Genomic DNA, 24286 nt, shown 5'->3' with positions numbered 1-24286 from the left:
TTTTCTTTCAAGTTGGTTTCTTAGGAAATGGCAGAGACCACGTCACAGCTCGGTGCCTGCCTCCTCACAATAAAGCTGCTGAGCCCGGCACTGACATCAGCGGGATTTGAGGAGCTGGTGGGGGGAAAAGGCCCCCAAAGTACTTGATGCCTCTGGGGTGTGTGAAGAACCAAGGCCAGGAAGGGGGATGAAGGCCAGACCCGTCTCCGTTTTGTTCCTAGAGATGTCAGTGTGTGCTCAACCTCTATGTTAGACACACCAGACTCCACGCAGGCAGGACTGGGTAGACACGTGTCCTGTCCCCCCAGCACTGCAGCTTTTGGGGTCATGATGGAGAAGGGATGTGCAAATCACACTTGGGCTGTGGGGTATGTGCGTGACCTGTCTCTGATCAGGCAAGAAAAAGGGGTCCTGCTGAATTCTGGCTGAGGGAACGGCAAGCTGAGAGCCCCCCACCCCCCACCCCCCTCCAGACCTGCCTCCCACCCTTGTCCAGAGGCACCGAGCTCTCTGGGGCTCTGCTGAGCAAGCAAGGGCTGCCGCTCCCAGAACGTGGGGCACCCATCAGTGCTGAGCTCGTCAGTGCTCATTGCAGAAATGGGCTGAGCACCTTCGGGGGGTCACGGTGAGCCATGAGAAGGACCACCCCCGCCTCCCCAGATTCGGTGGGTGGCTCGGTGACACCCCTCCATCACTGCCTGCAGTCCCTTGCGGGACAGGAGCTGGTGGAGTGTCGCACGTGGCCAGAGGGCTGTGTGTCCCCGGCAGGTGGTGGCCCCAGCCCCTTGCGCGGCAGCTGAGACCCCACACACTCATTTACAAGCCCTGCTGCTGCTGCATCCCCCAGCCCTGTTGTACGTGCATAGGCTGCATATCCGGCAAGTACCCCGGGCTCTGGCAGGTCCATCTCCCCGCAGTGGAGGGACAAACCCCGTGAGCAGAGCTTTTCCCCGCAGCCACCATTAGCCTTCAGTTTCTCTTCCTGGACTTTGTGAATCATGGGGAGAACCTCATGAAGCAAAGACGGCCAGTGACAGCACTGTCATGTCAGCAGCATGCCTGGCCCGACACCTTTTGCCTTTGGAAAGCCTCCAAAAAAGAGGGAACGCCTGGATTTTACCAGGATTGCAAACTAGGCTGGAGCAAGCTGTTGAGTGTATCGGGGTGGCCATCACCCTCGTAGAGCCCCTGGTAGGAGGAGCCCCGCAGCAGCAGGTGCAGCAAAGTGATGTGATCTTTCCATTTTTCAGCTTTTTCTTTTTTGCTTTTGCAGCAAAGATTTCCTTTATTGTAAGCTCTTGTGCAAATCTTTATTGCCTTCCTTCCCACCTTATGGCTTATCTTGTGAGTTGTTGATACTTATAAACAGCCTAAAATATCTAAAATTATCTATAGTCTTTAAACCTTATATTGATATAGTAAAAGTTAAAATAAAAATGAAAGAATCCTAGATAGTATCTATAACTGTTGGCCAACTAGATGGTGTATAGATCGTATGATTTTTTTTAACCTTTTGCGTTCACCATTGTTGCAGATTGCATTTGAGTTACCACATGTTGAATAAGTTGGATAGAACAAGAAATAGTACATGACAAAAACAAAAATGTGGCTTAACCACTTAAGACAAAAGCTCTCTAAGGCTGCTATCAACTTAATATTAGTGTGTTTCTTTGTTGATCCCTATTTTGACATACCGTCTATGCAACATCTAATATTTTTCGAATATCTCTCGCCTCTATTCCTTGGAGTTTTTGTAGTTTCCACTTAATACCATTTGATGTGTGCCCAATAAACAGAGTAGCCAAATGCCCTTTTCCTTTTTCTGATTCAACATCTAGAGTGGTATATTTCCTTGTTGCTTCCTATAATCGATTTAAGAAATTTGTTTGGGACTCTTTCTTATCTTGCTTTATTTCATATTGACAGCTTTTGGGGTGGCATTATGTATTCCAAATAATATAAAATTTTGATATCATCTTATCAATTTTCTATCATCTCAGTCATTAGGGTTCCATGGGGATCTGTCAAAGGGAAATGTAGTACTGCCCTTCGAATCTTGTATCTTTCTGTACTGTCAAATAATATGTGCAATATTGCATCTGTATCTTGCCAATCTGGGTTTTGTGTTTTAATCATCATTTCAAATGCACTTGCCACCTTTTCTGGATCAAATTTCCAGCTGCTATTTTCCAATTATTCAAATCAGTAATGGAAAATGGTACTTTTATAAACATTGGACCATCATTCCCTGCTGCCTTCTGCAAAGAGGCTTGAATCGCTGATTTCAGAAGATCTTTCAGTATTGATGGTTGTCAACTCCTGGTTCTTTTAGAAACAGGAGCAGGTGTAGGGTCTGTTCCCCTACTGTTTCTGATTCCATGTCACTATTATTTTCATGTGTAACTTGCAACCTAGGTGCAGTTAACCTTTCAAAATCTTCTTCTATATTTTCATGGGTTAATTTTAGACACCTCTGCCCTATGTTACAGGCAGAGCAACATTTTTTCAATGTTTTATTGCTCTTGTTATCTTTTCCTAATGTCAAAGCTAAAGGATCCACTGGAGTGAAATTAATTCCACATTTTTTCCGTCACTCTGGATGTTGTCTTAACGTGAAAAACATCAGCACGTATTACTTCATCCCCTTTTCTTTCTAGTCTTAGAAATAGTATTAACTGTAACAACATATTATAATTCAAAGTTCCATTTACTGGCCATTTTTCTCCACTCTCCAATTTATAGAGAGGCCACTATTGATTACAATATTTTATCAGATCTTCCCCCTTTTGGATGATCCTCCTAGGGAACCAGCAATTTGTTTCCAGTGATGTAAAATGTATCCCAGTGGGCTTTTCTTTAATATTCCTTTACTCTGTTTGTCTCCCATTATTTCCAAATAACAACTGACTCCCTCACAAGGACCACAAAATATTTGTCTTGCAGTAAAACTGTGTCTTTCACATACACACTCTCTCTCTCTCTGGGCTAGCCCTCAATCACTCAGACAATAGGTTAGGATACACAAGGTGTTGCACACTTGCAACATATAACCCCAGTGGTTACAAAGATTTAATTGGTTATTCTCCACCTTAAATTTTATTCCTAATTGTGGAGGAAATATGTTTCTTCACTTTGACCAGTAGTTCCCTTTACCGTTACAAAATCATTATTAATAGGTGTTAAAACCTGGTTTAAGACCTAAAAGCCCCAGAACACAGAGACATTTTCTGCAGGACTGGTGTCCTGAACAATCTGATGTAGGAGTAATTCCCTCCTGGCTTTTTGTCTGTTGCCATCCCCCTGAGGGCCTGGGAGAGGTGGAAAGAAGGAAAGAGCTTAGCTGCTGTGCTTTTAGGACCTGGACATGAAACCTTAGGCAGGCTGGGGTCTTAGCCCTTCTCAGCTCCAGCTCCACCTTGGTTTTGCCATGCATTCCCATTGCAGAACAATGCTCTGATAACAGACTACTTCTGCAATGCTGAGAATTTCAATATTACATTCGAGTTACCCTGACAGCAGTCTGTCCTCTTGCTAAGTTGCATGATTTACTATTAAAATGGGTAACGTAAGACATTGACATGGAAAACATCTTCCAGTATGTATCGATAGCTAGACTTCTTGGCATCTGGAAGGACAACTGGGAGAGCCAGAATAGTGAGAACCCAGGAAACTTAAAATGCACACAATTCAGTGATGGCTGGGGTGGGAGGACAGTGAGGGATCCTGCAGGAATGCAGCATCACCTACAATTGAGACAGTGGTGAACAATTATGGGGGCTGGGGACTTGCAAAAGTATCTAATAAAGAGAAATCCCAGCTCAAAGAGCTCTCTGGTTGAAAGAATTGTACAAAATGAAAGAGAGCCTTAGGAAAGAGAAGAGGATAGCTATCAGTAGCAGCATGTTTCACTAGGGAAGAGCTAAGATTTTATTTCTAATTGCATGCTACTCTTTGCAGTTTTTGGATGAGTGACAAAGCTCATACTGAAAATAAATTCACACAGGGAAATTCCTTAATCAGTTCTGTAAGACAATGCCATTAAATCTGAGAGCATGTCAGTCACGTGCTGTGCAGTTACCTGAGATTATGTGTCTTTCAAATCAAAGTCTTCTGAACTAAGGCAAATCAGTTGTTACCATAACCAGTCATCAAAGCACGCTGATGCATGGTTAAATCGACTAAGCAAATTTGAATCAGGCAAGTCCATGTTTGTATATGGACAAGAAAAAGTAAGTATGCCCTTGTAAACCTCATGAATCCATGTCAAGCAAGGTGTCACACCTGCAAGCCTTTCTTGATCATGGTCCAGGGGTCGCAGCATGGTGTGACTTGGTGTGAAGTGTGGAAGCCCCAGCTATGTTTCCTAACCCTTAGAATGGTACGAGGGGCAAGCCCATGGCCTTCCTTGTGAAACACTGCACTCTGAAATACAGAGTCATCAGCCAAGGCTGAATGAGAAATCTTATAACTTGTTATTTTTACACATTTAGTCAGAGCTACTGGCTTTTTTAAATGCAAGGGAGAGTCACGCTCAACTTCTGTCTGCCACAACATGCCAGCTCATCATTTCTCACATGATTAAACACCATTTTTCTGTCGTAAATCAAAAGGGCTAATCATCTCTTCAACAAATACTAAGAAACTGCTTTTCAAAAATGGCATGCTGGCCGGGATAAGAAAGTGGTCTGGATGCGGGAACACTGGGTGCACATGGAGGTGCAGCTGGACTGTGACAGCAAAACACAAGGCTCATGTGCTGGTGCTAAGGGTTTCCTATCTTCCTCTTTCGGTAAGACAAAAACCAAAGATACTAAGAAAGAGATCAATATTTAACAAGCCACAAACTTCTATACCCACTGGATTTCACAGCTGAATTTTGTTACCCTTGAGAAGGTCAAGACAAATCATGTGGACCAGATAAGCCGGAGATGACAGATGTGCAGCCATCTAAGCCTGGCTGTGAAGGGTTATGAGCACTGACTATGCTCTGGTGTTTCTCCAAAGGAAGACTAGCTTCTGTCTGGCTCTTGAGTCCTGCCTAGAACTGGGGCATCACTTGAGCTTATCACTATCCCCTGGATGCAAAAAATCATCATGGACCAAGGTCTTGATATTTGTGAGCCTGACTGCAAAAATATGTTTTTAAGACAGAACTGAGCACAAGATGCAGATTTCAATATCAGCCTCATACCCTGAGCTTCGGAGTACTGAGGACAGGTGGCTATTTTATAGGGTTCTCCTTCCTCTTTATTTGTTCAGTCATCTAGCTGAGAATCTCTGCTCCGTCCTTTAGACCTCTGGGGTCAAGCAAGAATGGATTCAGACCGGTGGGTGCATGCCTACTTTTCCCAATGTCTCACCCTTGCCCACGTTCCTGTAAAACTGCTGTCAGAGCTAAGACTGACTTGAGAGCAGAGCTTTACCCAGGGGAAAAAATTGATTATGCTGATTATGTTCACCCACATTCACCACTGGGGATTGATGGCTGAGAGTCTTCAAGTTTCACATGTGCACTAAACACAGCCTAAGGTGGACTAGCTTTTGTGGTTTTGGATAACACTATGTGCAGTATCTCCAGTGCAATATGAGAGGAAAATATGCTAACTAAATACTATTCATGTGTGTCTGTTTTTCTGCCAGCACTGTACCAACACCTGGCAAACGCTGCAGCAACCAAGGTGGCAAATGCTAAGCTGCAGGAATTGCTTGTGCACCTGCATGCTCTCGTTTCTGTTACTGGAGTGATGCCCCTGCCTTATTTTTTCAGGCTATGCTTCTTCCTCGCTGCATATTTAGTCCAGTGTCCAGTATATTCAGGCTTCTTGTCACGGCAATAATGAATGGAAAGACACCCCACCTAATGAAGGGGATTTCTGCCCTGACGGGAGCTGAGCTGCTGCTTTATCTTTCAGAGTGGATGTAGCTGCTTTCTAGAGTAAAATGGAGCATTGCACCCTGTGGACCACAGTGCCTCAGAGACCACAGGCTGAGCACTGCTTCAGGTATCAAACAGAAGTAGAGAATATCAAATAAGAGAGAGAGAGAGAAAATGAGAGAGGAAAACCACATCTCTGGATCTTCAGTTTCTCACCTCTGGTGAGATAGTGAAGTCTTTCCTTCCGTTCATTCTTGCACTCTCAGCAGATGCCGCTGAGCCTGTTTCACTTTGCCATTGGTGATGAGCCACTGGACAGACTCTGGGACCCACGTGGTGTGAGGTGAGAAGACAGTGTTCCTGTTGGAGCTCTGTGTTTCTTACCCTGCATACATGGCCCTGGTCAAAGAGAGGGGGTCTTCTCTATGAGACTTCAACCTCAGCTAAAAATAGTAACTGTGGTGCATGAGAGTAAGAGTAATGGTACACCCTTGTTACACGTACGTGTGTTCTACCCTAAAGGAGTGCAATCTGTTAATTGTAGTATGTCTAGCCAAAATTTTTATCCTGCGATCTTTGGTCAGAGCTTGAATTTTCTGAGCTGGTTGAAGTTTCAAACTCTTACCTATCAAAATTAGCCCCAAGGAGTTTATATTTGCAGATTCGTGCTTTTAGGGACTCTCTAAATGTTGAAATTGTAGCGTATGTAAAATTACCATGTAGAAAGGATTTAGTGAGCTCTATACTTACTTTGTTAATTGTTAAAATTACTTGTTTTTCACAATAATCAAAGCCTTCTGCAAAAGACAGTCAACTGGGCTCTAGATCATTGCGGCTGCGGCCCCCAGTGAAGCATCTACACTGGTCACCGAGCCACAAGGGATACTGCACTGCTGCAGAGCTGATTCGCCACTCTGAGGTCTGCTCAGCAGACCTGTGTGGGGTGGGGGTCCTGTGCCTTACATTGCCATCTGTTCCAGCAAGAGATCCAGCACTTGCCATAAACCAGCACCTGCAGCTCCCTCTCTTTGGATTTCTCTCTGATCTTGCATCTGGCTGCATTCATGGCTGCATGGCCCAGGGCTTCCCAGGGCGCAGTGCAGCCCACCTGGCCTAGAGGGGATGTGGGCTTTGTGCGTCTGCAGAGCACTCTGGGCCCAGAAGGCACTGGAAATACCCCACAGTGGCTACATCCTGCTAGAGCAGCCAACGCCTACCCAAATCCTCCCGAGGGAAGCAGAACACAGAACCTGCCGTTCTCACGGAGGCTTTCAGCTGAGCGTCCTGTGCAGCCAGTAGGAAGACTTGCAACCTTGAAGAAATATGTGAGTATGAGGTCTGCTGAGGTCACACAGTTGTCAAAAACTCTCATTGGAGTCTCCCACTGAAATGGTCCAAGACCAGATCCCTGTAAGGTGTGAGTGATTGATGTGCCCTCGATCAGGTTACAATAAAACTAATGAGCAACTGCTGTCACTGTTCCAGCAGTAGCTGAGAATGATGTGTAGAGCAAAACCACTTGCAGAACTGGTCTTACTGGAAAGTGTTCAGCTCCTTCCCGTAGGCATACAGCCCAAGCCACCCAGGGACACAGGATAACTCATCTCCATAAAATGCATTAACATAAGAGAAAAAAACAATCATGGGAAATGTAGGTTCAAATCTATCTGTGAATTTCGCAGGACTCAATTTTTTATGGCTTGTTTTTATTACATAAATATGTAATTTATATTTTTATATAGATTATATTTATATTTATATATATGTTTTATTTTACAATTACTTAAATTCTTCCACTTCAGTTTCGCTTGGCTCTGTACGATCTTTTTTTGTGTTTTTTCCCCCTCACCTCTTTCTAAAAATGCAGACTGGGAACTTACAGAAACTGTGAGCAAACTCAAGACTGGGGAGGTATTGCATGTCACTGCATATGTCCCACCGTCCTCCTGCTGAGGACACGGCAATGCTTATGAATTGTCTTAGGGGTGTATTTGAAGGGTGAGAACTCAGCCTCAGAGGAAAGGGGCAGATACTTTGATTTATGCCTTTTGTTGTATGACTGGTGAGCCTTACCGAGAACTGGGTAGCATAGATTGCAAGTGTTAATGTTGCAACGTACTGATAAGTGGCTGTTACATGTTGCCTAGACTGTTAGAGCATTAATTAGACTAACAGTAAATTGTAATTCTTGGATCCTCCCAAGAAAGATGTTCTTTTTGGCTGCCCATAGTGAAGTGGCACACATAACGATTTCCAAAACTCTGTTCCTGTGAGCTCTGTTCTGTCTGGTAGACAAGTCCCTACCTCCCCATTGCCTGGTCGAAGTCCCCCTGTACTGCTGGGCACCCACAACCCCGCACACACCTACCCAAAGGCAATACAATAAGGGAGATGCCTCTCAGGGCCACCACGGTGAGGGTCCGTGTGATGGCCAGCATACTGTAGGAGATGGAGGCAGTGCTCAGCATCCCAAACATGACAGAGCACACAAGCAACAGCAGGAGCATGCTTTCCGTCTGAACCTGCCATGAGCACAGGCTGGGTTACAGCAGCTGGAAACCTGTCACAGGAGTAGGGTTTGAAATGGGGCAAACCAGAGACTCAAGAAGGAAAATTAAAATATTGCCCACTCTGCAAAAAGCACAAGGTGCAGTGTCCTGGGAGGAGGAAGTGTCTGCAGATGTAGCTGATGGTACAGGGGTACGATCTGATTCTGAGGGCCAGCCTACCTCGTGAGCACCAGCCATGAGGCTCTCCGATGGAAAGAGCCACACTGATCAAAACAATGGTTTGGGCTCTGCTGTTCAACACCATCATCAAATGCCAGCTTGAAATCCCACAGTGCTGCCCACCCTGCTCCCTCCTGTGGCTGTCCCAATGCCTGGCTCATCATGTCCTTCCCTGACTCGCTCAGGACCAGCCACTGCCACCACTGTCAAGGAGGACAGAGAACTGTGACACCTTCACCCCAAAACTTGGAAGGAAAACAAAGATCCCAAAGCAAAATAAAATGAATCCAATCCACATATGCAAATAGCCCTGGTGTCCTAAGGGGTCTATGAGGAACCTGCTGCGAGGTCATTCCTAAAGGGTTTGGGAAGTTGTAGGACCATCTTACCCCTGGTGCAGAGTCCTCTGTGGAGGGTGGGCAGAAACACAGAAAATCAAACGCACACAAGTGCGCATGTATACACACACAGACGCAAATACATGTGTATGCATTTCTATACAACTTATGAAAACCTAAAAATCAAAACAGAGCACAAGGTAGATATCAGTCTTCTGATGAACATCAGCACTGCATGTGACAAAAAATGAGGTTCAAAAGCATTAAATTAACCCTGTCAACAGGTAACGTTCAGTCTATAGGGACTGAAACCCTGCTCTGATTCTGGCATTAGGGCTCTATTAGTGGCCACCAGAGAAGGATGGTGAATAATTGCTCCAGGGGAAAAAGTGATGTGCTGGGACGTAATGCCACAATAACATCCCTAACAATGATCATAAATGACTTAATGTGGCAGCTAGTTAACGTATCTGCTGGAGAAAAAAACAACCTGTGGCTTGAGCCTGGGCAGCTTGCTGGATCTGCTTTGATATTTAAGCAGAGCCAGTTTGCAAAATTCATCGTAATGCCCCTGGGTCGGAGCAGGAAACACCCAGAAACACACCAGAGCTGCAACCAGTTTCCAATAGGGTAACTGCCTAAGGAAGAGGATGTATTTTTTTAAATGAAGATTTTTCTTGAAAATACCGTAAGAAGTGTATAAACCCGTAAGATTCCCTGCAGGGTGCAAGGCAGCTATTTATGGACCCATTACTAGACTTTCTCAGCAAACGCACGCCACCTGCTAGGAGAACTAGAGGCAAGCTGGCAGGGCTGAGCTGCAGGCTACAGCGAGCTGCTAGAAATAACGCTGCTAAAATTGTCTTCAAAGGGAGAGGTAGGAAAGCACAGCTTCTGAAAGATTAAATGGAGAAAATATAAAAGGAGCAAACTGCACAAGCATAACAATGAAAAAATACAGCCATTTTCATAAATACCCCAGTCTGGAAGTCTGCCAAAGCATCATGCAGCCCATTTGGTACAAGGACAAGGTGCAAAAGGAGTGTTTGGGAAAAAGCAGGCAATAACAGAAAAAATCAATATATATACATAAATATAATTTTTTTTTTTTTGCTTATGTATGTTCACAGTGAAGGTTTTTGGAGAGTTTACCAGGGTAAAATTTGTCAGTAGAGATGTTCTCAAAGCCAAATGTCTGCAGTGGCTTAGAACAAAACAAACCTGAGCTTAATCAAAATGCCAGGACCTGGAGCAACAGAGATGAACTGTGAGCACGAAGGGGTGGGACCTCATTTATGCCAGAGAAAAGGAAGGTTGCTAATGGGACGTCAGCTTCTAAGGGGTCTTAGGGGCTCTGTGGGGCATGGCATGACATCTGAGGTGTAACTGATCTTCCAGACTGACTGCTGATGTGCTGGTGTGCTGCCCCTGCTGCGATCCCCGGGGCTGCCAGCCTTTCCCAGTGTCAACCCTGCCCCCAGGGTCAGGTACTCAGGTGGGCAGCGTGCCCCCAGCCTGGCTCCGGGCTGCTGACGAGGGCACAGATGGCTGTCCAACCTCCCTGAGCTGCCCCCTGAGCAGACTGAAGGGTCCTGCTCTGACTGATTGCAAGTCAAGCCATGGCTTGGTCTTTTTCATTAGCTTCTCCAACTTCTCTCCATTTCTTCTGTATCATTTTGGAGGGGAAGGAAAACTGCACATGGTATTCAAGATGTGGGGCCACTATGCATGTATGTGTTACTGCACAGTGATAGCCTTTTTCATTTTGTATTCCTTTCCTAATGATTCTTAATTTTCCTAATAATTCTTAATTAAAATTCTTCTTTGCCAAGTGCATGTTTGACTAGAGCTGTCTGTCATAACCCCAAAGTCTTGCTCCTCAGCAGCTCTGGTCAGTTCAAAGGCCTCTATTTTAAATGAGAAGTTAGAATTGCTTCTCTTTTTATTTTAATCTACCCTGAAACGTTGTCTTCTGATGCTCCCATCCAGTAGCAGAACTTGTGAAGCTCCTTCTGCAGTTCTCCACACGCAGGTCTCATCTCTACCAGCCTGGCCACTCAGCACCACCTCCTCACTTGCTCCTTTTCCAGATCATTTATAGTCATGCTGAAAAGTGCACAAATCCAGGCACAGGTCCACATGGGTCTCCATCCATTGTCACAACCAAACACTTACATCTCCTCCCTCCTTCCTCCATTTTAATAAATTATCTAATCATGCAGAGACCTTCCTTCTTATCCTAGGGCAGCTCAGTTTCTTTAGGAGCCTCTGGTAAGGAAAATGCTTGAAATCCATGTAGATGCCTGCTAGTGCATGTGAAGAAATGGGGTGTGTTTATGAGGCATGGATCCTCTGCAAAACCCCACTGATTCTTCACTAGTGTGTCACACCTACCTGTGCACCACCAACTCGATCTTTCAGAACAGTTTCTGCAGATTTGCCTGGTACAGCGAGAGGTCGGGCTGCTGGGCACACAGCTCCTGAGGTCTTGGTGGGACACCAGTCAAAAACTGATTTTAAACATGTCACTTCCCAGCCCCCCACTGCTGGTCGCACAATGCCGACCGTGCCGCAGCTTTTTGGTCTCCAAGGTGGTGCAGGGTGCCGGGCTGACCACCCCACTCCTGGCAGTTCACTAGCACTCACCCCTGTATTTCTCTGTGCCCCCTTCTGGCAGCTCATTTCAGAGGGACCAGATGCTCCTTTGACGCCTTGATCTTCTATTGGCTCTCCCCCCTCACTACCCATCTGAAACACAATTTCTCATTTTGCTCTAGTGGAGACCTTCTCTTCTGCCTTATTTTTTCCTGCTCCTTTTCCTGACTCTGAATTTCTTTCCCTCCAACTGTGCTATGAAACTCTTTCAGATACAAAGCCATGGCACGCAGCTTGAAGACCAGCCAGGCGTCTGGGTCCTTGCACAAGTGTGCCCACAGACCTGCAGGGAAAGATATGGATGTAAAAATTCCCATCCTCAGCTCTAAGTCTCTCGGTGCTTCGTGCTGTGAAGCTGGTTCCCCTCTGCTAGGCAGTGATTTTATAGCCTGCTGTACCCTAACGCTAGTTTGCTCCCGGAGGAAGGAAACGGAGCGGTTTCCTGGGCAGGAGGCTCAGGCATGAAGTGATGGACAGCGGGCAGCGAGTGTACGTCCTGATGGCAGGCCAGCACTGCATGTTCTCTGGTAGGTTCCCTGGTTCTACTGTTTGCAAAAATACTTAATTCCTTAATCGATGCCCTTTGTACGTTATTACTCAGCTTTTTTTTCAAGTTTACATTATCACATTCTAACGTTTAACCAGAGAGAGTGGATTTGTTCCTGTCTTTCTCATTGCTCAGCTCTTGAGGAATGTCCCCTGCTTTCAAGAACCTCCCCTGCCCTCCTTCTCAAGCAATGACAGAGTCACTTTTTGCTTTCTGGAGACTCTTTTTTTGCAGCTGTGGCATGCATTTCCTCCGAGCCTCTCACTTGGGTGTCCTTAACCAATTTCCATGTAACTTGCGTGGAGGTAACTCTCTTAGCATCTTGTTTTGGCTTTTTTTTTAACATTTTTAGACAGGTTTGTGGTTTTTTTGTTTGTTTGTTTGTTTGGTTTTCTTACATTTTAGACATTTTTTGTAACATTTTAGACAGTTTTCATATTTTCTGAAATTGGTCTCACAGTGGGGTTTTTTTTCAGTTTTTACTGTTCCTGCAGCAACAAAAGCAATGCACTGCTCGCTGTTGCAGTGCATCGTACCCTGCTGGAGGCCAGAGCCGCCTCCCTGGTGGGCTGCTGCCTGCCTGATCCATGAAGCATTAGCTCCTGAATTGCTTCCCTCTAGGACTTTAACCCAATTTTCAAGGGAGAGGCTGGATCCTCTGTTTGTGATTGTGCTTTGTCCTTTCTCTGCTCCTCTGATTGCCTCTTGCAGGTCACTGGTTTGTTAAGCTCGTGTCACAAAACAGGGGCCCTGGAGGAACAGCCTGAAGGGGATGAAACCTGTCCGAGAGGTATCCGAACACCATGGCCCCCATTGTCACGCCAGCAAAGAAGAAGGTTGCAGTTGCCTGGTTCAGTCCGTGCTGCTCGCACACCAGGTCCCACTGGAACACAAGGCCACAATGAAACTTAGTGCCCAGCCCAGGCCCTGCCTCGCCAGGTGTACCTGCCCTGGCCGGCTGAGTGGGAGGATCCTGCACTGAACCGCAGCAGGATGGTGCTGGGCTCCTGGAAAACATCAAGTTGCATCGTACAAAACTCAGCCCAGTTATCTATCGATGTTGTGACAGCCTCTCTGTGGACACTTGCTGGCCATCTTCAAGCTTTCCTGGGTTCCCCTCACCATGGAGCACTCCCCTTACCCCTCTCCTGGCCCCTGCCATAGGTGCTCTCAGCCTGCCCGGGCGCTTGCCCCCCGCGGCCCCCTCTGCCAGGCTCCCTGGTGTGATGGGCACTGCGGGTGCGGGCTGTGCCGGGCGCAGGATGTGGCTCAGCCCACACCAGGCACCGCTGCACTGGTGCCCAGCTGCCGTGCCTGGACCATTCCCTTTGAAGCCCCGTGCAGCAAGGCAGGAGGGCTGCAGGGTAGGCACCCCATGCTCTTGATGCCACCCTGCTGGTTTCTTACTGAGAGGCTGGCCCAGCCATGCTTCCATCATGTCACTTTCCTGGAGGTGCAACTGCTGCTAATCATTACAGAACGCTGGGCCAAGCCGCAGGGTGGATTTTCTGTATGTGCAGACTTGGAGAAACTTAATTTAATCATCAACCCAGCCTTGCAGCCTCCCTGCCAAGGCCAGCCAGACCTGCAGCAACCTTTCCTGCTGCAAGAGAAAAAGACTCCAGAGAAAGCCCTGACCCCTTGAACATGTCCCAAGGGCACTGTACTGTGGGTGCAGCATCATGAGGCTCCGTGCTCAGCACCCGTGCTGCAGGGGCCACCCCTGCCTTTTCCCCCCGAGGGTGACTCACACCTTTCTCCCTGAAACAGTGCAGAAATTGGGTCCAGACCTGGTGCACATCTGACCCTCGCCTCCATGCCTGCCCAAAGCAGGGGTGGTTGGTTGGGTGCTGGGGAGGGAGGAGGCACCAGCTCTAGGCTAAGACTTGGCCCTGGGACAGTCAGCGCTATTGTTTCCAACCCAGCTGTGCCCCTTTTGTCTGACCTAATTGTCCTCTTCCCTAAGACCTCCTGTAGTCTGGAGGAAGGTAAAGTATTAACACCCAGAGGTATCACTGTTAACCCTAGCAAAGTGTTCCAGAAGGTGAGTGGTTAATGTTTGATGGGAAGGGACCTCCAGAAGGCTCAAGGCTGTGGCTGGTAGTATGTCATGTCTCTGTGGAAGGCCCTCTGAGAGCCACTTGGCTTGACAGCAGGAGACACTGCTGGTGGGAGGGAGGCAGTGTGATCTGGGGAGAAGAGGAGGAAGCTGGAGATGGGAGAGGAGGGATGGCCAAGGGAATAGAAGTTTCAAAGTGTTCAGAAAATTAAGAAAGCAAGTCAGGGCCTCATGAAATCCTGATAGGGTGCAATCCTGTGCAAATGTCATGGGACTCAAGCAGAGAAAATCCTGTATGTGTGTCTTCCCCCCCTCCCCCCAATTTCTCAATCATCTGGAGAAATTAAAATGTTTATAAGGATAAGTGTCCACTTCTAACTATCAATCTAAGCAAGATACAATAATAAGGATAATAATAATAATAACAACAACAATAACAACAACTATAATAATATAACAACCGAACAACAATAACGATAACTAACAATAACAGTAATAATAATAACATAAAGTTGGCTTCTAACTCTGAGCTTCACAGAACTTCCCCATCCCAGGACATCTTCTCTAAACAAGTAATTTCCACTGCTTAAAATGCAAAGAGTCCCCTCTGATTCTGTGCACCCAGCGAACACCTCTCCATCTGCTCCTCAAAACACTGAGCTCATTTCATTTTCTGCTAGATTGCAGGCCAGGCATTACCTGGGTGGAGATGGTGGAGGTGAACTGTGAGTGGTCATAGACCCATCCGCGCTGGCAGTGCTGGATCACCGAGCTGTTTTCTGGTTGCAGAGAGGAATTGAGCAGCAGGTGAAACTGAGGCTGTGAGAACATCTCACAGGACCTGAAAGTGCCATTGGGCTCCCAGGAGATGCTGATGAGCAGAACTTCCTCCATGGTGAGATCTGCAAATGCCTCCTGGTGTGGAATTGCACAGTGATGAGAGAATGTAGCAGCAAGAAAATTGTGCAGCAGGAAATGCATGGGAAGGTTGATTCTGGGTAAGCAGAAGATACACAAAATAAAAATCTGGAATCTTCCAAAGCCACCGATGTCCAGCAGGAGATCCTCAAATTTCATCTTTTTTGTGGAGTTTGCTCATTCAGAGCAGCTACATACTAAGGAGCGGCAACATGAGCTTGAAAAGCGCTCTGTCCTTGGAGCTCAGCCTCCCCTGGCTCTTCATACAGCCACCTCACTGGACTTTGAGATCTTGCTGAAAGGTTGTCAAAAGTCACAGCAAAACTCTCCATCGGGGGTAGAGCCAAAGAAATGATCCTGTGTGCACACAGTGCAGCCATTGCAGGTGGACCCAGCAGAAGGCACCTTCTCTTTTTGGAGTCCTTTCCTCCTGCTCTGGTTTTGGAGAGGGAGATCCACATCAGGAAGGCAGCTGTGGGAAGGCTGCTGTGGAAGTATTGCTGTTTCTAGAGTGAGGGTAACACTTCTAGTGTGGACAAACTCTGTCTAGTGAGAGCTGACCACAGGCCGGACCAGCCAGGCCATAAAACAGGTCCCCGGGAGGGCGGGAGTGACCCTCTGTGTAGGGATGCCCAGGGGCACCAAAGCTTGGTTGCTGTGCATCAGCTAAGTGGGTTTCAGCACCGTTTGTGTCATCATGACCTGGGAGCAGGGAGCATGGAGAGGCTCAGAGGGTGCCCCGGAGAGAAGAGAGATGAGCCTCTGGATGGATGCAACCATGGAGGTAAACATTCTGGGGAGAAAGGGTGGGCTGTGGGTGAGGGCCACCAGTGTCCTCCAAAGGATGGACAAAGTCAAAATATTTCCCCATAAAGTCCCTGTCTCCACCTGGGAAAGTGCTTTCCCAGGACACATACAAGGAAGCGATGAGAGCTGCAGTGCTGGCGGGTGGAGAGGCTGCACCTGCCGTGTTAGGGCCACAACATACTCCCTGCAAAGTCACAGCCACATGCTCTGGGGACCAGTGCCACCCCTGCATGGACCTTGCACCGTGGTCCTTCCACCACCTGCTTCAGGGAGTGGTTTCCTGAAAGAGGTGGGTCTTCAATGAGAATTTCCACTCTTATGCTCTTCACCAAGAAAACGAGCTCTTTGTTCAGCTACAGGAGTGAAGCAGAAGCATACAGGAGTGAAGCAGGGACATCTGGCAGTGCTGTGCCTCCAGGGTTACAGTTTAAGTTGAAGTTGAAGTAAAGGACAAATTATTTTTATTCATCACTGGTCTTCTAAGAGCAAGGAACAGAAATTCTCAATATGCGGTGGCATGTTTAAACTGCAAAGCAGCTCCAGCCTCCCCATCAGAAATGAAGCTGCAGGTCATTGCTCTGCAGCTGCCGGGGCTCCACTCCTCGCACGGCACTTGCTTAAAATGTGCATCAGTTGGTTGCTGTGTTTCTCCAGCCCAAACGCATTCATTTAACCAGTCACCACCTCTAGTTAATGACCACCATGTGTGCAACCACTGTGACTGACTATGCCCTGCTACTTAGTTAATTAGACCCAGGACCTGACGGGAATGTGTTGGGCTTGCCTGGCAGCAGTGGGAGTGGGTGGGCTCCTCTGCTGCTGCTTTCACGTATAAAGCTGGAAAGAAGCATTTACTTTTTACTTCACGTGTGTGCAATTTGCCTCTGCATTATTTCTTTCTTCTCCTTGTTGGGATGCCAGTTACTCATCAAGAGGGGAATGACTGAGTCACTGGTGTGCTGGCTTTTCTGTTTCCAGCAGGACTTTCACAGCACCTTGTGTGACACTGGAACAGTCTGGGCGGTGGAAGCAGCGAGGGCATTGATCTGCTCCTTCAGCAGTCAGAGCCACCCCATGGGCAGCTTGGCTGGGGCAGAGTAGCTGGAGAGCTGATCAGCTTCTGCAGGCTGGTCCTTAAATGGTATTTTTCTCCTATAAGAAAGCCTCAGATCAGGAAATCCTCCCTCCCCTCCGAGCTATGCCTGACTGCCCTGAAAATATGTGTCTGTCAGAGCCGGTGAGTTAGGCTACCCTTGCACACAGGGGCAGAGGTGTCCCCAGCTAAGCGCAGCTCATCACGGGCTGGGATGCTGGCAGGGTGCCTGCAGGAGGGGGATGCACCACACACAGGAATGCTCCATTTTATCTATTATTTGCCAAGGCAGTTTGGCCTGCGAGGTCCTGCAAAGTTGGCCAAAGCCAGCTGAGGATGCCTGCAGTATCACTCTGAGGTGCACCACACTGCAGCAGTGTGTCCAAATGCTCTTGGCAGGACGCATGCCCACCAGAGTTTGAAGCTCCGTTGGGGAAAGCAGAGAGGCAGCCCATGGAGAGGTCCTGGGGCTCCTGAATATCTTTGCTTCGTGTTAGAAGAAAGCAACTTCATGCCATTCTGACCTGGTGCCACATTAACAAGACTTTCCACTTCTTGTAGTTGCCTTCTGTGCAGCCGTTTCAGTTGGTTACACGAACAAACGACAACTGTTTTGGAAGTCAGCTGGATCTGGCCAAAGCTTCTTTTCTTGCCTATCAGAAACATGAACACTGATCCCACTTCCCGATATGAAACAATGTGAGTGACTTCCATGCCTTCAGCCTTGTGTGATCGTGGGTTCACAGCCGCGTTCTCACCCCAGTCGGACCCCCAGACCAGTCTCGTGTCCCTTCCTACAGTCATCTTACGGAACGATTTTCTTTATTTTTTCATCTCACCAGTGCTGTTGGGAAGCTGTAGCAAGGCAGAGGTTCAGCCTAAATCATTAGGCTGCATTTTACTGAGGGGAGGGCAAAGCTAAGCTACTCCTTCAGCCAGGGAAGGAGCGACACAGCAGGAATGGGAAGTCTAGGCAGGATCAAATGTTTTCTGGGGTGAGATATCATCTGATTAAATCACTGTCACCTGCAGAGGGTAATCCTGTGGGAACTAAAATGTTGCCAGGGAGCTCAAGACACACACCTCTGGTTCAGGGAGCAGCACGAGGAGGGGATGAGCCAGGAGCTGAGGGGGCCCCAGCACTGGCTGTGCTCCCTTGACAGGGCACAGTCCCGCGGGGTCTAGCACAGCCGGTAAAGCTGGGGATGGGACAGGGTCCAACACAGCGAGGGGATGAACTGGGACCAGGGGCCCTCCAGGGAGCCCGGGCTGGAGCAGAAGAAGGGGCTGGAGGCAAAGCTACATGGTCCAAGGTCTGTGTAGCAACCAGGGCTGGAGATAAGGACATATCTAATGCAGATCAGGCAGGGATGGAAGACCCAGACCTGAACTTAAGTGAGGTCCTGGGCCATGGGCAGAAGGTGGATGGGTGGCAGGTGCAGGGCAGTTAACAACATCTGCTCCCTTGAGACCCTGCCATGCTGTATGTTAAAAGAAATGCCAGGGCTTTCCATCAAATAGTCACACAGTGCTGCCTGGGGAGCTTGGAGCAGGCTTCAGCGCTGGCTGGAACGCTGGTTTTGGGAAGCAGCCTGTGCGGATGGTAAAGGTGTGGGAGTAGATGTACACACAGCCACACGCTTTCTTGCACTGAAAGAGCCAACAGGGAGACTGGATGCTACGGGAGGTTTGCAAGTAGTTACCGAGTGGGTGAAGCGAGGTCTCACGCTTGCCCTGCCAGTGTTTGCCCACATGGCTGAGTGCTCATCACATCCCAGCAGCTCCACAGCTCCGTCCTGCCCTCCCTCCCTCTCCTAGGCCGTTCCCAATGGGATCCTCTCCAAAAGGTGTAAAGAAAAGCTGCAGCATGCCCATGGGTACTGCCTTCACTGCACAGCACCAGATCTCCAGTGTTGGAACTGCTCTGCCTTCCTGCACTGCTCACCTTCCTCCACTAATTACCTCCCTTCCACCAATTTTCTCATTTAAACCTAAGCATCCCCTAGCTCCTCTCTCAGGTGACCAAAACATCAGTTTTGATTTTTCTGCCCTGTGTTTGTGTAGGGATACTCTGGACTTTGCAGTTTCAGCAATACAGGAACTGACTCGGGCTTTGACCCCTCGAATCAGTAAGAAACTCATCCAGCACTAGTAAGAAGCCTGGGGAAGGGTGTAGGAACAGGGCATTTACCTAGTATTACTTTCCAGATGGTCTTCTTGCCTACAACCTGTTCCTTGTTTGAGGATGCGGTTTTTGTGACTCCTTCTGTTAGAGGCATTGTCGCTGGCTGGATGGTTATTGACAGCTTTCAGTTTACAACTATGCTTTGGGTTAAAATGCCACAATAATTTTATTTTTAGGTAATTTTATATGCCCGCAGACAGCTTGTATTGTCATGTATGTAACTGCTGAGGGTAATGTAATGAATGCAGATCATGTCTTTGTATCAGCTCATCCCAGTACACAGGTTTCTGAAGTTCCTTAATTCATCTCTTTTCACACCACATCTTGAGACACGTGTTAAAACTTAAAAGCCTCCGTGAGACCCTGCCTCGGCAGCGCTGGCTGTTCCAAAATGTTCCTCCTGCTGTCCGTCTTGGTGTCCTGCTGCTCATGAGACACCCCCTTGGAGCTGTGTCTGTGCTGTGGGGGCAGTGGCTGGGCAGGGGAGGCTGTGAGCTGCCTGCACCGTGCCCAGCTCAGTGCTCGCCGTCTGCAGCTCCCACTGGGCTCCTGCCCTCCGTCAGCCTTACCGAGTGCGTGGTGGTGGCTTTGGTCTGCACCTCATGCAGCTGGGCTTTTTTTTTTTTTGGGGGGGGGCATTTGTTGCTGAAATTGGAGCTTGGTGGCCTCTTGACACCACAGACACACTTGCCTGGGCTTTGTCGGTCCATGCGTTTGCAGTATTCCTGGCAAAGCCATGCCTGGGTCTGCAGTGATGGCTCTATCTCAGCCCGTGTCCCCCGTGGGCAGCTCTGGGACAGGCCCTGGGAGGGTGGCTTGGGTGGTTTGCTCTCAGGGTAGGATGAGCTCCCTGGCTGCTGTTGTGCTGTGCACCTCCAGCCTAGCCTGTGAGCACAGAGCCCCACGAGCAGCCCTCCCCAGCCTGCTGAGCAACCTGGTGGGACCCCACTGCCGACCCTGCTCTGCGCGCGGGCTCCCACCAGAGACCTCCCGGGGTCACTTTCAGCCAGAATGATCCTATGAGCCTAGGAACATTATACCACAAGGTTTTGGTATAGTTTAGCCTGTTATTTTAAATCTGAGGCTTTACTTCATTGTGTTTTAAATACAAATTAGTGAATTTAGGCAGCTGACTCAACTATGTCATTTTCTTCTTGAGCTTTTTTTGTAAGTATGAAACCTGTGTAGATGCTGCGTCTGTTGATCTTTAGGTGCCCTCTTCAACCAGACCCATTTAGCAGCCTCCCTGAAGCTGCAGGCCTGAAGGACCCCTCCTCACCTCAGCAGTCCTTGGGTCCAGCGAGCTCCAGAGCCCCACTTTGGGAGTCCATCCTAGCCACCCTCTGGACATGAGAGGGCAGATGAAGGCAAGGCCAGAAATAACGAGCGAGAGCTGCATTTCCTTGCAATGCAGGCTTCCCCTACCATGCTGAGGCACCTCTGCAGCTTGCCTGGTCTGGACTGAGGCTTTTCTTGTCTTGGGATATCTCAGGCTGCCTGCATCAGGTCTGCAGAAGAAAGATCTCTGTGCCCAAAAGCCACTTTGGTTTCTTCATCTGTGTCAGCCAGTCCAAGAAAAGATAGCGCCTCCCCCTACAAATCTGTCTGTTCTTATTTTCTGAAACTGTTCCAGTAAGAGCAGCCTGTTTTAGCTTCTTTCTCCACTTGCCTTCCTGCTTGCCAGAGTGCCTCAGCCAGCGCTGTGCTGGCACCTTGCATACCCCATGCCTGCCAGGGGACCCCTCCCCCCACCGCCTGGACTGGGGGATGAAGCCTGTCGGGCAACCCCTCCTGCTGGCAGCCAGCCCGTGCCGGTCCAAGATATTTCTCGGTTTCACAGTTAATGCTGCTCAGCTTTAATTTTCATCTGCCTATTCCTGACATGGACTTTAAGGAGCTTCTTAGATCCCAGAGTTTCTTTCTATGGATTTCGCTTCTGCACCAGAATCAGTTTTCTTTTGGCTATGGGAGAAAGAATAAATTCTGTCATCATAGGAACATCTTTCCAAGGGAGCACTTATTTTTTATTCTTTCATTCACTCTCAGCATTTTTTCACAGCTCCTTAAAGCCGAGAGGAGCTGACGGTGTTCTCCTGTCGGGCTGGTGTACCCTGTGGACACCAAGCTTCCTGCTGCTCCCCATCACCCCCAGTTGGGTTTCCGTGGGCTGCTTTATCCCAGCTGGGCTCAGTTGTGTCCTGGGGCTCAGGGGACTGGCAGCTCCCACCTGTGAACTACGCAGCTCAGTGCATACATGTGAAGACAGCGTGTTTGGGAGCATTTAGTCAAGTGCTGTATGTGATTAGCTATGCAATGTAGAAAAAAGAAGCCACCATATCTGACTAACAAAGATAACTTCCTGAAAATCACGTTGACTGGTACAAATTGTATTCTTACCCCATAGGATTTTTATCAGCTAGAATCTCAGACAAAGCACTCATTTGGTGTGTTAGACCATGCTGATGCTACCTGAGGTATTTAACCATATTCTCACTGTTTCAAACAGGTATTTCAGTCCCAACCACAGTCATGCAATCAGGACAAAGTGAATTTAAATTTCATGTCCTCCCCATCTCCTCTTGCTGCTATCTGGGAGCGTTAATCTCTCATAAACACTATTTTAATCAGTGATTTCAGCCACATTTAGATTATTTTTAATACCATCTTCAGTGATAGTGGCCACACATTCCTGCCAAGGACTTTGTTGGGGTTTTTTTGCTGTTTTTTATTTATTCATGGAGCTGAATATCATTTTGCTATTTGCAATATCCAATTCTTCTTTGGACGCTGCCTGCTTTATTTCTGCACCATTTGATCTCTGCAATTCATATCAATGGCTGATGGACTTGCTTTGCTCACTTTTTGTAGCAGTAAGGAAATCTGCTTTATTAACTAGATTGCATTTACTGTGTTATTTATGACATGGGAATCGTGGCACAACTGGCAAGACTCTGGCTGTCAGCCTCATTCTTGCTCCTTATGCCTTGTGGATGGCCAAGTGAAACTCTGGGGAGGAAGATTTTCCCGGGAGCGTCGTTCCTGAGAGCAGCTGAGCCCACCTGGGGGTGCCCAGCCCTGGTGCATGGGCAGAGGGGGAGCCCCTGCCAGCTGGAGCCTGAAGCATCACAGAGACCAGAGCAGGCACCAGTCGTGCTCCTGGCTCCAAGAGGAGACCTAAAGAGACATTTTCACAGGACTTGGGTGTACTGCAGACAGTTGGCTTGCAAGCCAGGGAGCCCTTTGAAAACACTGGTGAGGGTGAGCATGGAAAGGAAGACCTCACCAGGCAGTGAGCTGTACAGAAAGCTATTTATAAACTCTTTATTTTTTATGCTTCCGTATCTAGCAGCTCTCAGTTTCCTTCTTTTAGTTTCTTTTTGACATGCAGTGATGTGGTTCCAGAGGTACAGTCCTTTTCAAGCTGGCATGCTCACCAGAGGGAAAAGGCACCAAGACATCCACTTCATCCAAGTCCTTTGTGTCACGTTCAGATACAATTGTCTAGAAAGCTCCTCCTGGGGTGATTTCTTTCTTCCCTCCAAATATGAACTCCTGATTTTTGTTCCTCTATTAAAAGTCATTCTGTGTTCATATTCTTCACTTCTAAATCCCTTCAAACTCACCAGTACAGTGAGTTCTCAGGATTAAAACCTTCCTTTGACATACAATATGAAAGGTAAAATGCTCAGGAGAGAACCACTGCAGCTGGTCTAAATCCAGCCCATGAAACAGCAATGCCTCTTCCCGCAGGAGATGTTCACCTCCATGCTGTCACAGGGTCTGTCTGGGTCCTGCCTTATCAGCAGGATTTGTGAAAACCTCCCAAGCATTCATCTTTCTTTCTACTACTTCTTCCCAAGTCCTTGGGTAATGGCCACATGGTCATTATTTGGACACTGCCAGGATGTACCCCCTCCCATACCACCTGCCACCCCCTGATGCCCACCCCTCTGCAGCTCCAGCCCAGTCAGCTGCAGTGTGTGTCCTTTGGTAAGACACGGAAGGACCTTCACACAGAGGAGCAGAGAAATCCAGTTGATGGAGCTATGTGTGAAATGTGCTGGTGTTGATCACATGATCGGGGTCATGTGCATAGAAACATGTGCATAGCTGCATGCAAGGTGACCTGAACCAGGTGGGCCACACAAGGGGGCTCAGGGGAAGCTCAAAAGATGGTTGTATCACCCAGCTAGGTTCACCTCCTGTTCCGTGGGGACAGGATGCATAAATGCCTTTGCATTTACTGGTGGTTTAGCTCTTATTTTTGCTAGCTTAATTCAAAACCCTCAGCTCAGGGTTCAGGCTTCTGGGAGCTAAGGACCAGATTTGAGGCCAAACCCTGGTTCAAATTTAATGAGAATATCTCCAAGTTGGTGGAAAACCCATTGTGAGAGAGTCCGTGAGCTAAAGCAATGCCAGCGAAGAAAGCTAAAAACACAAGCAAAAGTGAGATTGTTGAGATGGTGACACTGAGCAGCACAAGGACTCACAGACAAAACCCTCAAAGCAGCAGAGAAGCCAAGATGGCAACTGAGCAGCAGCAGCACGAGCCTGCGGTGGGGAGCCACGGAGGCTGACAGCCAGCGGCCAGCAGGCATCGGCTGCACCCTAACCGTGCCGTCCGGTCACGGATCTTTAGCCAAGGGATGTGCTTGAGCCCTGTGCTACCCGTCTGAGGCTACAAAGGGTAGCTCTCTGCTGGTAAATGGTCTAATCCTGCAGGGTGCTCAGTAAAGGTGCCCAAGTGAAGGTGGTGAAGGGGTATGGATTTATCAACTGATGAAAATGATCCTTCATTTCAGGAACAGCTGCCCTGTTCCCTCTTCCACAGCCCCTTCCCAAGCCCAGGCAGCGTACTGGGCCATGGTCTGCACAAGGGAGCTACTCGCAGCTTGCACACGGTGAAATGACTGTTGTAGGAGCTGTCCTCAGCTTACACGGCAGCGTGAACAGTCAGACCCTGCCAGGTCACTGCTGTGCTTCTGCTCCGTTTCCAGCTGGTCAACGCACAGGTCCGGCTGCAGCCGCTGGCCGCCCTCAGCACGGGGACAGATGGCGCCAGTGAAACTGTCACGGGGCC

At 48.2% G+C, this 24286-nt stretch overlaps 1 protein-coding gene across 1 annotated transcript; it reads right to left on the bottom strand.

Annotated features, from left to right (window-relative positions):
* Positions 1 to 17: 17 nt before the first annotated feature.
* Positions 18 to 15860, bottom strand: SLC22A7 (solute carrier family 22 member 7). The gene is given in 6 exon segments (XM_005244683.2): positions 18 to 3308; positions 6092 to 6135; positions 6138 to 6254; positions 8244 to 8391; positions 12905 to 13027; positions 14903 to 15860. Coding segments are annotated over 6 exon segments (927 nt in total). The 5' UTR covers positions 15281 to 15860; the 3' UTR covers positions 18 to 3191.
* Positions 15861 to 24286: the final 8426 nt, after the last annotated feature.

Source organism: Falco peregrinus, chromosome 11 (assembly GCF_023634155.1).
Source record: "Falco peregrinus isolate bFalPer1 chromosome 11, bFalPer1.pri, whole genome shotgun sequence".
NCBI classification, from domain to species: Eukaryota; Metazoa; Chordata; class Aves; order Falconiformes; family Falconidae; genus Falco; species Falco peregrinus.
The sequence above is the reverse complement of the archived record's forward strand: the minus strand, read 5'-3'. Positions and strand labels throughout refer to the sequence as shown.